This window comes from Anabrus simplex, chromosome 8 (genome assembly GCF_040414725.1).
Source record: "Anabrus simplex isolate iqAnaSimp1 chromosome 8, ASM4041472v1, whole genome shotgun sequence".
Taxonomy (NCBI): domain Eukaryota; kingdom Metazoa; phylum Arthropoda; class Insecta; order Orthoptera; family Tettigoniidae; genus Anabrus; species Anabrus simplex.
In genome coordinates, this window is record NC_090272.1 from 190,563,778 (window position 1) to 190,579,707 (window position 15,930).

General features: G+C 36.7%; 1 protein-coding gene across 1 annotated transcript in view; it reads right to left on the minus strand.

Annotated features, from left to right (window-relative positions):
- Positions 1–15,930, minus strand: part of slo (calcium-activated potassium channel slo) — a 1,051,052-nt gene that overhangs the window by 533,258 nt on the left and 501,864 nt on the right. The window contains exon 7 of the mRNA XM_067152575.2: positions 7,421–7,512. Within this exon, the coding sequence (XP_067008676.1) occupies positions 7,421–7,512 (92 nt within the window). The remainder of the gene's footprint in view (positions 1–7,420; positions 7,513–15,930) is intronic.

Genomic DNA, 15,930 nt, shown 5'->3' on the forward strand with positions numbered 1-15,930 from the left:
TCAGTAAATGGAAACTGAAAGTTTAATACACCTATGAGCATCTAAGTATGGCATGATCAAAGAGCCTGTAGAACTCTACTGAACTAGGCTAATGGGAATAAGATTTAGAGCAGGATATGCAATATTCAAATTAGGGGTATTGGAAAATTCGGTCTAAGCATGAATAAGATCTCATGACTACTTACTCAAAATCTAAAAACCTGACTAATACACCATGATTTCATTTGGCAATAAGAACATTCCAGGAACTTTTACGCAACTGCTGTATGAAGGAATACAAGAATACTTGATGTGAATAAATCTTCCAGAATATCATATCAACTATTTACTGTACTTGGTTACTTATGTCTCCTGTATAATTACTAAAATGAATCATGAAATTTTGGGGAGAACCCTTCAATTGTCAAACAGCCTTCCTGGAAACTTCAAATTGCCTATTCGTTTGTCTCGTCTCCTCTTTTGTCTTGTCTTACGATCATTCTAGATTTTGTTACCATTGATCCTTTCACGGCCTAATTATAGGCATGATAAAGGGTTTTGGGCTTATGGCATGTCAAGAAAATTGGATATTGGTGAATATTCACAATTAACAGGAGAAAGAAGATTAATAATGTATGAAACGGGCATGGAGATCCTTGGAAGGCTTGACCCATTTCAAACCTAAATTTCTGTAAAACACACACTTATTTGCAAAAAAATTGAGTGCAACACAAACAAAACATGGAAGTACAACAAAGGTTGCCACACAGTATCATAGGCCGACATGTGTCCAAATTTGTATTTGTATTTCATGTCAACTGTGTGCACGTAATTGCTACTAGGGGGTGTACATGTCCCTCCATCATTCATAGATAAAAAACACAGAATAAGACCTTAGAAGCAATGTGAGAAACAGAGCTAAATAGAGTGAACAAGAAGTATGCTCCAACAGCACATTCAACAAGGCTCTGGCCAGATAAGCGAGTTTGTGAGAGGCTGCATCATCGGAATAAGAGAGGCAGGTTGAACGTTATGGTGTACTGCATGCCACTTAACTGTTCTGACTACACAGTATGCCAGCGCAGCGTTGGATACAGTGGGAACATGAGGGTACATGCACGCATAGAGAAGGTTGGGTTGACCCAGGTGGACCACCAACAGGGAGGACTGTTTCATTGTACAACAGGCTGTCAACACAGCATAGACTTCTCTACGTCCCACCCAGAGATATGGCATGGCAGCTGGGGATACACTTGTGTCCGCCAGTACCATATCCATGCAACTAATAGAACATTATCAGTTATTGCGGTGGCCATTACGACCTGAGCATTGTCGAGCATGTTTGAACTTCTTCCAGAAACGGGCAGATTGGCGACGAGTGGCATTTAGCAATGAATCACAGTTCTGTCCAGATACAGACGACTGCTGAATTAGAGTCTGGAGATGTTCTCACTGGCGCAGTGATCCACACTTCATTGTAGAGGAACATACTGCCCCAATGAGAGATGTCATGGTGTGAGGTACCATTTCTTATGATTCTAATTCCCCACTGAAGGAACATTGGTAAGGCACAGTGGTAAGTACAGGAAATTCTGTGACAGTGTGTACTTCCCTTCCTGGTGCAATCTAACAACCCCATTTTTCAAACATGCTTCCTTGGCCAGCAAGTTTTCCAGATCTCTCACCCATTAAGAATTTTGGGACTAGACTCGACAGCAACGACAGGAGATATGATGGGTATCTTGAACAAGCTGTGGCAGGACCTTCCTCAGAACATCTGAGGTCTGTACGCCCCAATGCTCTATCATACCGCCATCCATCTGCATGCTGTGGATGATTCAATACTGTACCAAGTCCGGCTCCATGGCTAAATGGTTAGCATGCTGGCCTTTCGTCACAGGGGTCCCAGGTTCGATTCCTGGCAGGGTCGGGAATTTTAACCATTATTGGTTAATTTCGCTGGCACGGGGGGTGGGTGTATGTGTTGTCTTCATCATCATTTCATCCCCATCACGACGCACAGGTCGCCTACAAGCGTTAAATCATAAGACCTGCACCTTGAAGGCCAAACATGTCCTCGAACACTCCCGGCACTAAAAGCCATTCGCCATTTCATTTTTACTGTACCAAATGCACATCAGGAATGTTTTCACACACCTGTAGAGTATTTATATAACAAAATACCAAAGGAAAAAAATATCACCACACATGGATTGTATACAATGTATAGAATACCGTGTTCCAGGAATATAAGCAGATTGATTTCTTATGAAAATTAATATCATTCAGTTAACCTTCAATACCATAAAATCACATCCCAGATTTTATACACAGCTCACTCCTACGTAAAACAATCCTATCTAAAAGTTACTAAAACTTGAAATGTAATATTTTTCTTAGGGAGAGTATGCAGTCCTCATCCTATTCAGTCTTTCAGTTTTTTTTTTTTTTACCTAATTCTAAACTTAAATAGGATCTTTGTGATTTTTAATAATTCTTCACATTACCTTCACCTGTTATTTGTTGAAGGATACAGAACTTTTGCATCTGTCATCTTGGTACAGACCAAAGCAAAATGTAGCTTCCACTGAAATCTCAGTTGCATTTGTGACAGACAGAAACAATAAGGTTATTTATTTACATCTCACTAACTACTTTTATGGTTTTTGGAGACGTCGAGGTGCCAGAATTTTGTCCTGCAGGAGTTCTTTCAAGTACCAGTAAATCTACTGACATGACGCTGACACTTTTTAGCACCACCGGACTGAGCTAGGATCGAAGCTGCCAAGTTAGGGATAGAAAGCTAGTGCCTCAACCGTCTGAGCCACTCAGCCCGGCATATGACTGACAGTGTGGAAGCTGATCAGGCAAGGGTGATGCCGAGTAATGACATTCAGAGCACAACTAGCGCATCTGAATGTTATGGAATGTGATACTCATTGGGTTGTTGGTTCTCTAAAATAGCACTGTCTAGCTCAGTGAAGATAGCAATGGCAAACTACCTCACTCCTCAACATGCCTTGTATGCTTTATTACGGTGCCAGCATTGGTTGAGGTTTCCCTAGAACTACATAGCCTTTGATAGTATCATTTGAGGATCCAACCAGCCTTCAGGTTGAAAATTTAGGAGACCTTTTTCCTAGTTGCTATAGCATAGACAACGGGACAGTGTAATGCCTGTATGTCATCTGTCTTGAAAGGTACTTAATGGTCTATATGATTAAAAAGCTCTTCTTCCCTTAAATTTTCTGTTTTCTAATACCATACATGTCAAGTATAAGCAAACACACTGAACCCAGATCAGAACCTATGCTGTTCGCATGTTAGAAAGCAGGTACTTCCCTGCAGGCTACCTTCTTCCTCCGACACCCTTATCCAGTCTGGCTGGATCACCGGCCTCCATGCAATTCTTCCCAGAGACACAGGAGATGACAGTCTCTTCTGGGTACTCCTTAGATCTTTGTTCTGATCCACTTTGCCATTTTATATATGCCGTTACTATGATGCACTCTCCACACCAAAAGTAATTTTATACCTAACCACAGGCTACCTCTCTCAATATTCTAGCTGCAATTCCGCACTTCCTACCTTCACTCGTCTATTCTTATGAACATTACTGAAATGCCCTGCTTTTTGGAGACTGAGTGGATATCATGAGAAAGATGAAGAAATTCCATCTCTGGAATAATTCATTTTACATACCAGCAATATATTTCCCATTTTTGCCTTCAGTTCTCGTAGTTTAAGCTGCACAGTATGTGCAAGCATTTAGGACACACACTATTCATCACATGATGATTTCTTTTTAATTCATAATAAGTCAACATATACGTCAAAACAGCCTCAGTAGGTTGACATGTCTTAATACCCGATATTTTTTTTTTTTATGCAGTGCTTCATTTCTAAAATAGTCCTCTCCTCTATATGTTGTTAGTTTTCTTACTGATATAGTATAAGATAAAATTCTTTCCCATTTTTAAGTGGACCAAAACTTTTTTTAATAAACAATATGCTTAAGATTTGCCATCACAGATTTTAGAAATTTATTTTTTTTCCAAAAATACAGCTGTTCCTTAGTAAGCTGCCAAATTAAATGATTCACTCAGTACATACTACATTAGTATGTTCAAGATCAGCAATACATCGTAGTAGGTAAAATAAAGTAGCCAAATAGTCTAAGCATGGAGCAAGAAATAACCATCTTGAGTGGAGTTATTAGTGCCAACAGATTTACAAAGTTCACAATGATAACATTTTCACTCTGCTAATAAACCAAAACTACCTACTTAAAAAGTACAGTTAATTTTGTACTTCAATTTTTAATTTACACGAAGTATTTATGATGGACTTCAAAAACTGAAAACTCAGATATATCAAACATCCTTTCCCTGAAGCTCTCAGGAACAAGCCATCAATAATGAGTTTGGTGGAATACCTTTTCAAACAGACAAAGATCTCTGGCTTAATACACTTTGTTCTTAATAATTTAATCTGAAATGGAAGGCTTTCAAGAAAAATGTCAGCCTAAAAAATAAGTGCTTTTGTGATACACAAAGATACAAAGATGCTAAAAGTGGCCATCATGCAGTGGCTGTATAATTTTAGTTGAGAGCAGAGCAGCCGACAGTATTGTGAACTAGTTAAAGTTCCTGTATACATCAAAATGGAGAATAAAATCACTTGTAAAATTTGTAACTGAAGTGTTTCATTTTAAAAAATATACTAAGAAAACATGTTTTTATATTATGGAAATAATGAAATCATGCAGTACAAGCAAATATAATTGTCAATAAATTAGAGTAAGATAGTTTATAGCTTTGAGGAACATATTAGTGTCATCTTTGTTCTCTAGGATAAACTGCTGTTGTGAAATTAAAACCTCTGCAGTCAATAAATTAAATATGGTGATAAATACATCATGATGTTCAAGTAACTGTATATTAAATACTAAAGACTCTTTTCAGTCATTGTTTGAAAAAGTGGTTTTTCTTTCTTTTTACATATACTAGAAAATGATTTTGGTATCAATTACCCTTTACATTTAGATTTCTCAGAGATGTAATTTTTCATGCATAAAACATTCCTAACTAAGAAAGCAAAACAATCCTTCCACACTAATATTTTTCATTATTTTCCTTAATCAGAGCAGTTACAGTGTAATATGCACAATAATACCTAGTCCAAAAAAAACTTTGAGAATACATTTATTTTTAAAAATAAATTTAATGTAAATTTAATTTAATTATGTGAGAGGAACTGATCAAGTCGTTATCAAACCATAAAGGAATCACCCCAGTAAGTGCGTCAAAATAGTCTCGCATGATAATACACATGGCTGCCCTCCCTAATCTTAAAACACCATATCTCCTGCCTACTCCTTAGTCAAATAATGAGGGCTGGCAAAATAAGTGTGCTGATCAGGAAGAGGCTGCTGCATACCTCGAAAACGATGAAAAATGGAATAAATACGAGGTGTCCGGGTTAAAGCTATAATAATATAAAATTTAATAACTTGAGAAGTAGTGGGGATATTTACTTGCGGTTTGTTTCTACAAGTAGGGCAACATACCTAATAAACTGATATGTGCACCATTAGTAGCATGACAGACATCTAATCGGTATTCCACTTCTCTCCAAGTGTTCTGCTGCTTTGTAGGCGTAACATTTGCGATAGCTGCACAAATGCGATGATGCAGATCTGGTAGGTCACGAACTGGTGTCTGGTACACTTGATTCTTGACAAACCCCCACAGGCAAAAATCAAGTGGTGTAATGTCTGGGCTTCTAGGGGGTCAAGCAATTGATGGACTACCTCTCCCAATCCAGTGATCTGGGAACTCACGATTCAAGAAATCCCTCACAACTTCCGCATAATGGCATGGTGCACCATCTTGCTGAAAGATCACGTCACGAGGAAGTTGTGGCACAACATACTGCTCCAACATGTCTAGGTAACGTGTTCCATTAACTGTAGGCTCCGCGAAGAAGAATGGGCCAATAACCCTGTCCTTCACAATCCACACCACACATTCACTTTCGGAGAGTACCGCTCCAACTCTATCACTATGTGAGGGGTTTCAGATCCCCATATGTGGCAATTGTGCTTGTTTACCGTGCTAGAAATATGGAATGTAGCCTCGTCTGAGAAACAGTTCGAATCAAGGAATGCATAGTTACCATTAATTTTTGCCAGAATTGTCTCCGCGAATGCCTTCCATAGCGGCCTGTCCCAAGGTTTGATTTTCTGACGAAGCTGCAGTTTATACACCCTTAGGCGCAACCTTTTGTGGACAACATCGTGTACTGTTGAACGAGGTAACTGTATAACTGCCTACTTGCTTGTCGAATTGACTTACGAGGGCTCCGCTTGAAGAACTCTCAAGATTAAATCAACAGTAGTCTCTGAAACTGTGCTTGGCGTGGCGGCCCGACATCGACAGCAAGGTGCCAGATTCTCGAAGGTGCCTGTCCCATTTCATGATTGTTATGTAAGTGGGAAAATCATCAGTTGGTAAGAGTCCATACTCATGCCGAAATCTACGTTGTACTAGTGTAACGGATTTTATCTCCATAAGCGAAAGCACACAGAACATGTTCTGCTGTGGAGTCCACCCACATGGTTACTGGCGCCCTTCTCATGAACAATGCAGTTACGCGCATGCGCATGTGGTACCACTGCCACCGCAAGCGAACACAGAAAACATTCTGAGTTACCCTAGTTGTAGAAACAAACCGCCAATAAATATCTCCATTAATTCTCAAGTTATTAAATTTAATATTATTATACCTTTAAACTGGACACCTTGTAATTTTGAAATGGATGTGATAGTGAAAACATAGATTTTTAAGAAGTGTTTGTCTTGTATCAATCTTTTTTTTTTCATCCATTTCATTTGCACTTACCAAGATTCAAACCCTAACACAAACTTTTGGAATTTGGCACACATCAAAACCACTATCACAACACCTTACTCAGAATTTGTTTTATATTTCATCTTCTGCATATTTCAAATTACATGTATAATCTCAACATAAGATACAGAGCAAGATGATAATTGCATCCAAAGTCAAAATTTTCCTGCCGTTATTGATTTTACCATTCATTTCCTAGTTATATCACATTTATAAGCTACTTTTCTTGGTACAGGTAGATTTAGTTTAGTGATGTAAGAAAGGAAAGTATTTTTATGTCTAAATATTTTCTTTAAATGAAGGCAAATGAACTTCAGCTCATGAATTGTATACTGTAGCCACCATATTCTAACAGCTTTGTATATACTTTCGAACTGTAGCAGTATTTAGCAGTATCCAACTAATTAAGTGGATTTTTATCTTTTCTAACTAACAAGAATTTATAACTCCTATATTCCATGTAGTGCATGATTTCAGTATTTCCAGTGTTACAATTGTGATAAAGTAAAATCAACAACAATTTGTGTACCTCTTTCCATGCTCCCGCTTGTACTCGCCACCATACTTGGATCTAGTGCCTACCAGCTCTATTATCTCTGGAATGCTACTGGCAAATATTGCCTAAAAGGGAAAAATTGCATGGACTAACATTATAAGCTCTCATACCAAAGATATTCGAAATCTGAGTTGATTATTTGCAGTCAAATGTTATACGTTTTAAGAAGAATCCTGCAATGTTAAATGCCCATAAAATTCCTTCTGTTAAATTTAATATAGTTGCAATTTTTTTTTAGATCTATATATTAAAAAATGTATAAGGAATTTTAATGATTAAGTATCCACCTGGTCAGATAACTGTTGTACATAGGGTACAAAGAAAAGCAAATTCCATTTAAAATACTGTTTCTGATGACAAAGCCAAAAATGTCATTCCGAGGTGGTTAGTTCGTGTTGTTTCATATCCCAGGCAATCAATTGGCCAATTCTACAGTATTTAAAATGTTTTCTGTTCTTGAATACAAAGAATATTAAATCAATATTAAATTAACAGGCACTGTTATAACAAATCTGGATACTTAACTGGGAATAAACTTCCACAAAAATGCAGTCTTTTAGTTAAGTGATTTTCATACATTCCTGTATCTCAAATGTTCCATGATGGATACATCGGGAAGCCAAAAACTGATTATTATATCATAAAGGTGGCTCATACTATTGAGAAGGAATACAAAACTTCATGTCTTAATTGTAAAAATGACCTAGAAATAAAATTTAAAGCATGTGAATCAAGTGGACAGTAAAATATTTTGAAAATATTCTATAGTCCTTTCTCCTCATTGTTAATCAGAACTTACTTTCTGGACATGCCTCATATCACTGCTATTAGACCCCTTTATTAAAATGATGTAACTAGAGAATCTTTGTGACATCAGTACATAATGATAGCCTTACTGAAGAAATTAGACAACTTCAATGTCAAAAGTTTTATCTAAATTATTTGTTTTTTTTTTTAAATGAAAGGTGATATTACCTATTATTAATACACTGTTCAATAAGAACTGGGTAAAATCATGTCAATATCTGAACTTCCTATATTCCCAATGCATTTGTATCATCCGACAAACTTTACGAAGCATAATAATGCAACTACAGTATTTCCAATATCCTTTGGTATTTGATGTGCATGTGGTATCATTCGTGAACTACGATCTAAGTCATCTTCATCACCAAACACCGTCTTCTCAGTACTACTAGCCATGCTTCAGAATGGTGACTTAGCACTTTCTAGACAAGCTTTTAATTGTAAGTGAAGCTCTCTTCATGGAACAAAAGTATGAAGCCATATTAAGATCTTAAATGGAAGTCTTCACCATTAAGTTAAATGAATTATAATGATACAATTATGAATTATGGAATCTTTATTATTTTCAAACAAAATTATTTCAACTCCTGTTTAAATAATGGTATAGATCCATAGAAATCACTTTTGAGATGAAATACTCAAAACCTTACTGATTCAAAGTCAGTCCTTAGCACACAAACCCCATGAGTGCCAACACTGAATAAATCAACACTCAGAAATGTTATGAGAAGTGCAAAAAATGATAAAATCAATGCTTCATTTAATTTAGTTCTTTCTGTATTTGTTAGGTGACCCTAATTTTCTATGTTTTCAATAGCAGGAACCTTGATCTTCCTAATTTGGCCACTTAGAAGCATCTGTAGATGGTATGGTTTGAATTTTTTTTTTTAAGGGAGTGACAACTGATTGACATTCAACATGGCGCTGTCCAGTTTTACTGCTGGTTTAAAAAAACAAGAATTAAGTGCAGTTTGATATAAATAAAGAAATTAATTTTGGCAATATTTCTCAAGCAGTAAATGCAAGCCCTTTGTTGTAATTTGGTGTTATAAATCTTTACAACACGCAAACAGTGCTGTGGAAGGTTTGCTCCAATTATAAAATCAATGAACAGACTGTTACTGTGTATGTGTTACCAAAAAGCATTGCATTCGTACTATCTAAGGACATAAATGTGAATTTTGAGAGATTGTGGGTGTATTGAATATTGAAATGTGATATAAATTTTGTTTCACTCCTTGTGGTAGTAAGATGTATTTTATCATGACCATTTAATGAAAATGTAATAGCTAAGAAATTATGAAAATTTACTGAACATCTTGTATTTTTATGAAAATGAACTTGATACTTTTAGCACAGAAGTATGCTATTTCAGCTAGCATTCAAAAGGGGGGGAAAGATTAGAAATTTTGGCTCAAGCACTGCATAAAATTGGGGACAGCTTCTCATAAAGCAATCTTTAAATTAAAATAGTGTCTGCCCTCAGGATTCAAATCTGTAGCCCCTCTATCTCAAGATGGAAGCATTAATCAGTTTTTCATTTATTTTTACATTTTTTTTTATGCTGCACTAGTACAGATAGGTCTTACAGCAACAATAGGATAGGAGAAGGCTAGGAGTGGGAAGGAAGTGATTGTGGCCTTAATTAAGGTATAGTGCCAGCATTAGCCTGGTGTGAAAAAATGGGAAACCACGGAAAACCATGTAAATTGATACTGTAGTTACATGATCCAAACATCACAGCCACTTGCTCGGTAGGTATAAATCTACAAATGAGGAAATTAGTGAGCTGACTACAGTTGAACCTCATTTATATGTTATTCACTTCTACATTTTTTGCAGTTATATGCTAAATATTTTTTTTAGTCATTAAACTTTGTCCATTAATATTTAGCTCAATTATGTTTTTTTGGTCACAAGTTTTCTCATTAATAGGTCACACTTGTCTGTTCCCCTTTAACAAAAATGAATTAACTTATTTATACATTATACAGTACTCAGGATATGAGTCACAGAGAGAAAATACGACATCTAATTCCATCGAATTCAATAAGTAACCTCTTTGAGATAACTTTTTTGAAACTACCTACAGATAAAAGGTTTGCTGCCGACAATGCGTTAAGCGAGGTGAAAGTAGATGCCGATTGTCCATGAATTTATGGAAAGCATTATTGATGCACACATGTATATAGCCAAGTGGAGTATGAGTGTGCAGAAAAATCAAAGAAGCAAAGAAAAACTTAAGATTCTTTTAAACCAGTGTAAAGCACCAGTACTCTGCCTGTATGCAAGTACTGTAAATACAGTGCTGTACTCTTTTCGCTTTTCACTCTTTTCTCTTTTACGTTTTCTCATTTATACATTATCTTGCAGTCCCCCTTTGAAAACACATAACTGAGGTTCATCTGTATTTGAAACTGAATAACATTGAATTTAACAGAATCAAAATAATATAACAGTTAATTACACCCAGATACTCATGGATGTCAACTAGGAAGACCTGCACCAGGTGAAATGAACATGTCCTCGAATACTCCCAACACTGAAAGACCTATACTAAATAAATAAATTAATTAATTAAATAACTCACAACAATGCTCCAATACACCTTTGCCAAAATTATTGTCAGGCCTGGTTAATTTTTATTCAATCATCATCATGATTACCTTAGAAGTAGTTAACCTTCAAGGTCATTCCAAAGATTTTCACAATTTCTAACATTCATTGGCAGGATACACTGAGGGGTTATAAAGTACAATATTTTATAAACAGCTATTCACCTTGATTCTGCATTTTCAGTGCATCCAAATGGAGAATGGGGATATTAGGTTAAAGCCCAATGAATAACTTTTTCACTTAAAGTATTATTTTATTCTTACTGATCTTGCTAAGAGTTCAGCAGAAAATCTGAATGGTATAGGTACCGTGAGCATATTTTGTTTGCTATCATGACTTTTGTTCCATGAACTGTTGGTTATCAGATACATGAATTATTCAAGGAGGAAATATCATGCTCTAGAATTAAACTGCAGTGGAACATAACTTCTTGAATGATTCATCTCTAAAGCAGTACTGGTAGTGGTAAGATTGAAGCTGTGCTGAATTCAGTGTCTATTAAAATACGTCCTGCATCACGATAGGCTTTAAATGAGGAACAACATATTTATTAAAATAATAGTTGTGTTCTTTGTCAAATTTTAAATATAAACAGACCAGTTGTCTGATCCTCCTAATTAAATGGTGGGAAGACAATAATTAGCTATGAACTGATCATGAAACATTTTTCTTCACCAACTGCAGCTTAACAACAACAAAAATACTTTTTATACTTTATTAACAATAGTACTATTTTACAACACAATAGACAGAAAAAAATTAAAAAGAAGGAAAGAGTCCTTCGTGTATAAGAAGAAATATTTACTAATATATACATAGTAATAAGATCTACTCAGTTACTCAGCAAGACTTGATGCCGTGACTGGAGAATTAAGGAGAGTATACAATACTTGTAAGTCAACTCATTGGAGCACTTGCTACTATGTAGGCAGTAACTGTATTAGATAATTGCAGATAAGATGCACTGGTATTCGTGAAAGTAATAAAACCCTATTACAGAATTCAGTAGTAACCATATTATATATATTATTTTCATTAAGGACATTTGGAAGGAAGATTGGAACATTTTTCATTTCCATACGTTGTATCAATAAGAAAAGTGCACTGATCAATTAATAGCCTCCAGGACATTTCGTCCAAAAATCTGCATCCAAAGGATTTTGTCAACAGACTTTTCATCCGAAAACACTGTCCTATTCTTTCCATCCATAGACTATATGGTACATACAATGGTAAGACAGTTCATGTTCATGTGAATATTTGGTCTGAGATATTTTCAAACAAAAGTTATTTCACCCAATTTAATCACAATAATAATAATAATAATAATAATAATAATAATAATAATAATAATAATAATAATAATAATAATGTCAAGGATATCATAGGTTTCCAAAAATGATTGGATACGATATTCTTAGAAAATGTATAGGACCAACAAGAAAACTCAACTCTTACGAACTGAAGCTGTATGTGGAAGAGGAAGATTAAGATGCTAAAATGCACACACTAAAAACATTCTAAATAAAATATCCCTTGGACAAATAATTTGTGGAAATAATAAAAACTGGATTACAAGGTTGCTGACCATGACCATTTTGAACAAAATGTCCTTGACTGGAAAAAATCACTGGGTAATTTTTTTACATTGGACAAGATTCCTGCTGACCAAACCACCTATTGGACAAACTGCCACTATAAAAAATGTCCACACACCCAATGAGATCATCTGTAACCAAGTATTCATTTTATAAGGGCAAAGAACATCCTGTCATTAGTTTCCTGTACTTGAATGTGTAAAAACTATCATACACCCTATGTTATTGTGGAGACTGCGTAACTAAATATTTGGCTCAAGATTGGAATAAATGATGCAGAACTTTACAGAAGGTGGGCGTTATGCTAGAATCTTTCTACAATAAATATTGAAATAACTAATTTAAAAAAAATACATTCCGGGTAGCCACTATTAGTGCTGGATTCTAATCTAAACCAGATTAGCAATTCACTTTTATATATGAATCAGCCTTCGGAGAAACACAACATGTCCTTTTGTGGTGAAAACTGAATTATCACTGTTTCTTGAACCATAAGGCAAACCTACTGTCTTGCCTTATGATAACAGAACACTCCATATGTTTCTTCCTAACAATTATAAAATCTGCACTTTGTTTTAATTCTCCTCCTTATCTAGTGGTGTATAATATATATCACACACACACACACACACACACACACACACACACACAAGTGAACATATAACTAAGATATTATCAGATCTAATAAATAGGCTTTATCTTCTTACCATCAACAGAAATAAAACCAAACATGAAAACCACAAGAGCAAACAGAAGAATCTAAAATCTGATGAAATGAAATCATTTTATCACAGCCAAGAATTTCTATGAACTAAAAATATCAACAAGAGAAGACATGATATGTAGCCAAGCTGTGAAGGCTAGAACTGAAACAGCCAAAGAATATTTAATAGGAAGAAGATGCTGGTAAGTGGGACTTTAGATAGACATTTGAAGAATGCACCACACCCAGGAAGCAAGAGCTGGAATATTATTATTATTATTATTATTATTATTATTATTATTTGAAGAATGCTTTGTGTGGAGTGCGACTCTGTATGATGCAGAGGCTTGAACATGAACACATTCCAGACTAAGTGCGAGCATAGCCCGGAGCATCAAAATTCACGTTTATGTTGCACTGTGAGCACAGCCCGCAGCAGGGTTTGATAGTAAGTTGTTGATGGTTATCTGTATTTTCATTGTTCCGTATTTTGTATACAGTACCTAGCACTGTAAGATCTGTAATGAAGGTAATAAATTCTTGAATAATATGACCTGTGACAGAGTTTGGTGAATGAAGTCAGAACGGTCGATCCACCAACACTGGCGACATACAACGCTGCACCTGTGTAGCAGCAGGTTTTGACCACCTGCTCCCAACGTTGTTCAGTTGAGCATCGTGTGTGTGTGTGTGTCTGTGTGTGTGTGCGCGCGCGCGGGCGCGCTGTTTGACACAGTGTATGTTTAGGGCGTTGGTTCCGAACTGCGAACAGGAACATGAACGACCAAAAGATTAATGTAGTTTTGTTTTAAGCTTGGCAAGACATCAAAAGAAACTCATGCGATGTTGGTACGTGTTTATGAAGATCAAGCACTGTCCTTGAAGTGTGTGTACGAGTGGTTTGCCCGTTTTCAAGGAGGCCGGGAAAGTGTTTCTGACAACCCCTGTAGCAGAAGACCGGCGACCGCCGTCAGTGACTGAAATATTGAGAAAGTGAGGACATTAATCACAAACGATTGGCGATTAACTGTGCGCATGATAGTGGATGAACTACAGATTAACCATGAATCTGTGCGACAAATCGTTACCCAGAAGTTAGGGAAGAGGAAAACGTGTTCTCGTCTTGTGCCACATCACTTGACTGACGATCAGAAGCAGGCAAGTTTAGAGGCTTCACAGAATTTTGTCGAAACGGCGGATACGACTGAACTGTATTGTCACTGAGGATGAAACCGGGTGTCTCAGGTACGACCCTGAAATGAAACGGCAAAGCATGGAATTGCATTCTCCAGGATCCTCTCATTGGAAAAAGGTCACAGCCGAAAAGTCGCGCATCAAACTCGCATTGAAAGGAAAGAGATTTTTACGACATTCCTGACATCCAAGGAAATGTGACGAGGATTTTGAACACCATCCCAAAGGAAGCCTTCCTGCAAAGTTTCCAGGACATGTATTGCCGATCTCAGCAGTGCATAGTTATGGTAGGGGACTATTTCAAAGGACAGTAAGGTCACTGTCGTACATTGTTCATCTATGTTGATAGTACAGGACTATTCACCAAACTTATTGTCACAGGTTGTACGATAGCCTTCTAAATTTTGTTTAAAAAAGAAGTTCAAGAGAATATACAGTATTCCACTGACAAGATAGTTAATGATCTTTGTGTTGTTGATTATTGCTGCTCTTCATATTTAATATACCACTGTTAGCATACCATTGAGTAAAAATTAATAAACCCATTCCCATATTCTGATATTTGTATTTCAAGTCTCCGGCGTAGTTTCAAGAGAAGTTGCCAAGAAATTATTTTGAACATCATCTGTTTTATCAGCATTCAAGGGTAGTTAATTTCCAGCACACACAATAATATACATAAACAGCCCAATTCCTGGGGGTTTTAAAATACTGGGACACCTTCTCTCCAGGAGTCACAAATATGGAGGGCCCTTAGCCTGGGTTATAGGTGAAGTCCTCAACGGCATCTACGGCGGAGGTGACCACCTTTGGTACGGTGGAGATGGCGGAAGGGGCAAACCTTGCCTAGGGTTACTAGGTGAAAACTGGTGAACGGTCTCGATGGCGGATGAAGAGAAGAATCTTGTAACGGCAGAGAGGGCAGATGAGCTACCTCCAAGAATCGAATCTTGGTTGAAGAACATAAAATTCCTCAGGTGGCTGTTCCCAGATTGGGCAGCCTGATGTCAGCGTCTGTACCCCAGGTTAGGGGCAGCTGGAAGAAATCTCCAGGGCTCACAACCTTGGTTGTAAACTGGTGACTCAAGTAGTTACCCCAAACTCATGTTTATCGTTCATGGGAAAGTGTAATGTGAAACAAATTACCTCAGGTGCATCGTTGTGCACAAGCAGACATTCGGATTCTGGGGAGTCTTCAGTGTTACACAAAGACGAGTCGGAGCGTCTTGAAACCTCAAACAAAATCAAATGCAAATACCCTAATTTCATAGCCACCTTCAATGCTAATTCCCTTCTTAAAACTGGAAAGTTAAAACTACTTACGAACACTCTCAGAAATCATCGAATTATCGTAATAGCACTTCAGGAGACCAGACATATAGATGAAAACAACTTCGACTCTGAAGGGTTCAGGATATACAAGGGAGAAGTTGGTCAAAGAGTCATGAAAAACATGCCATACCTAGGAACTGGCTTCATAATAAACAAAAATGTCCTGGATTCCATAGTCCAGTTTGAGTCCCAATCTGAAAGACTATCAACTTTGGTTTTCAAATCTACCAATA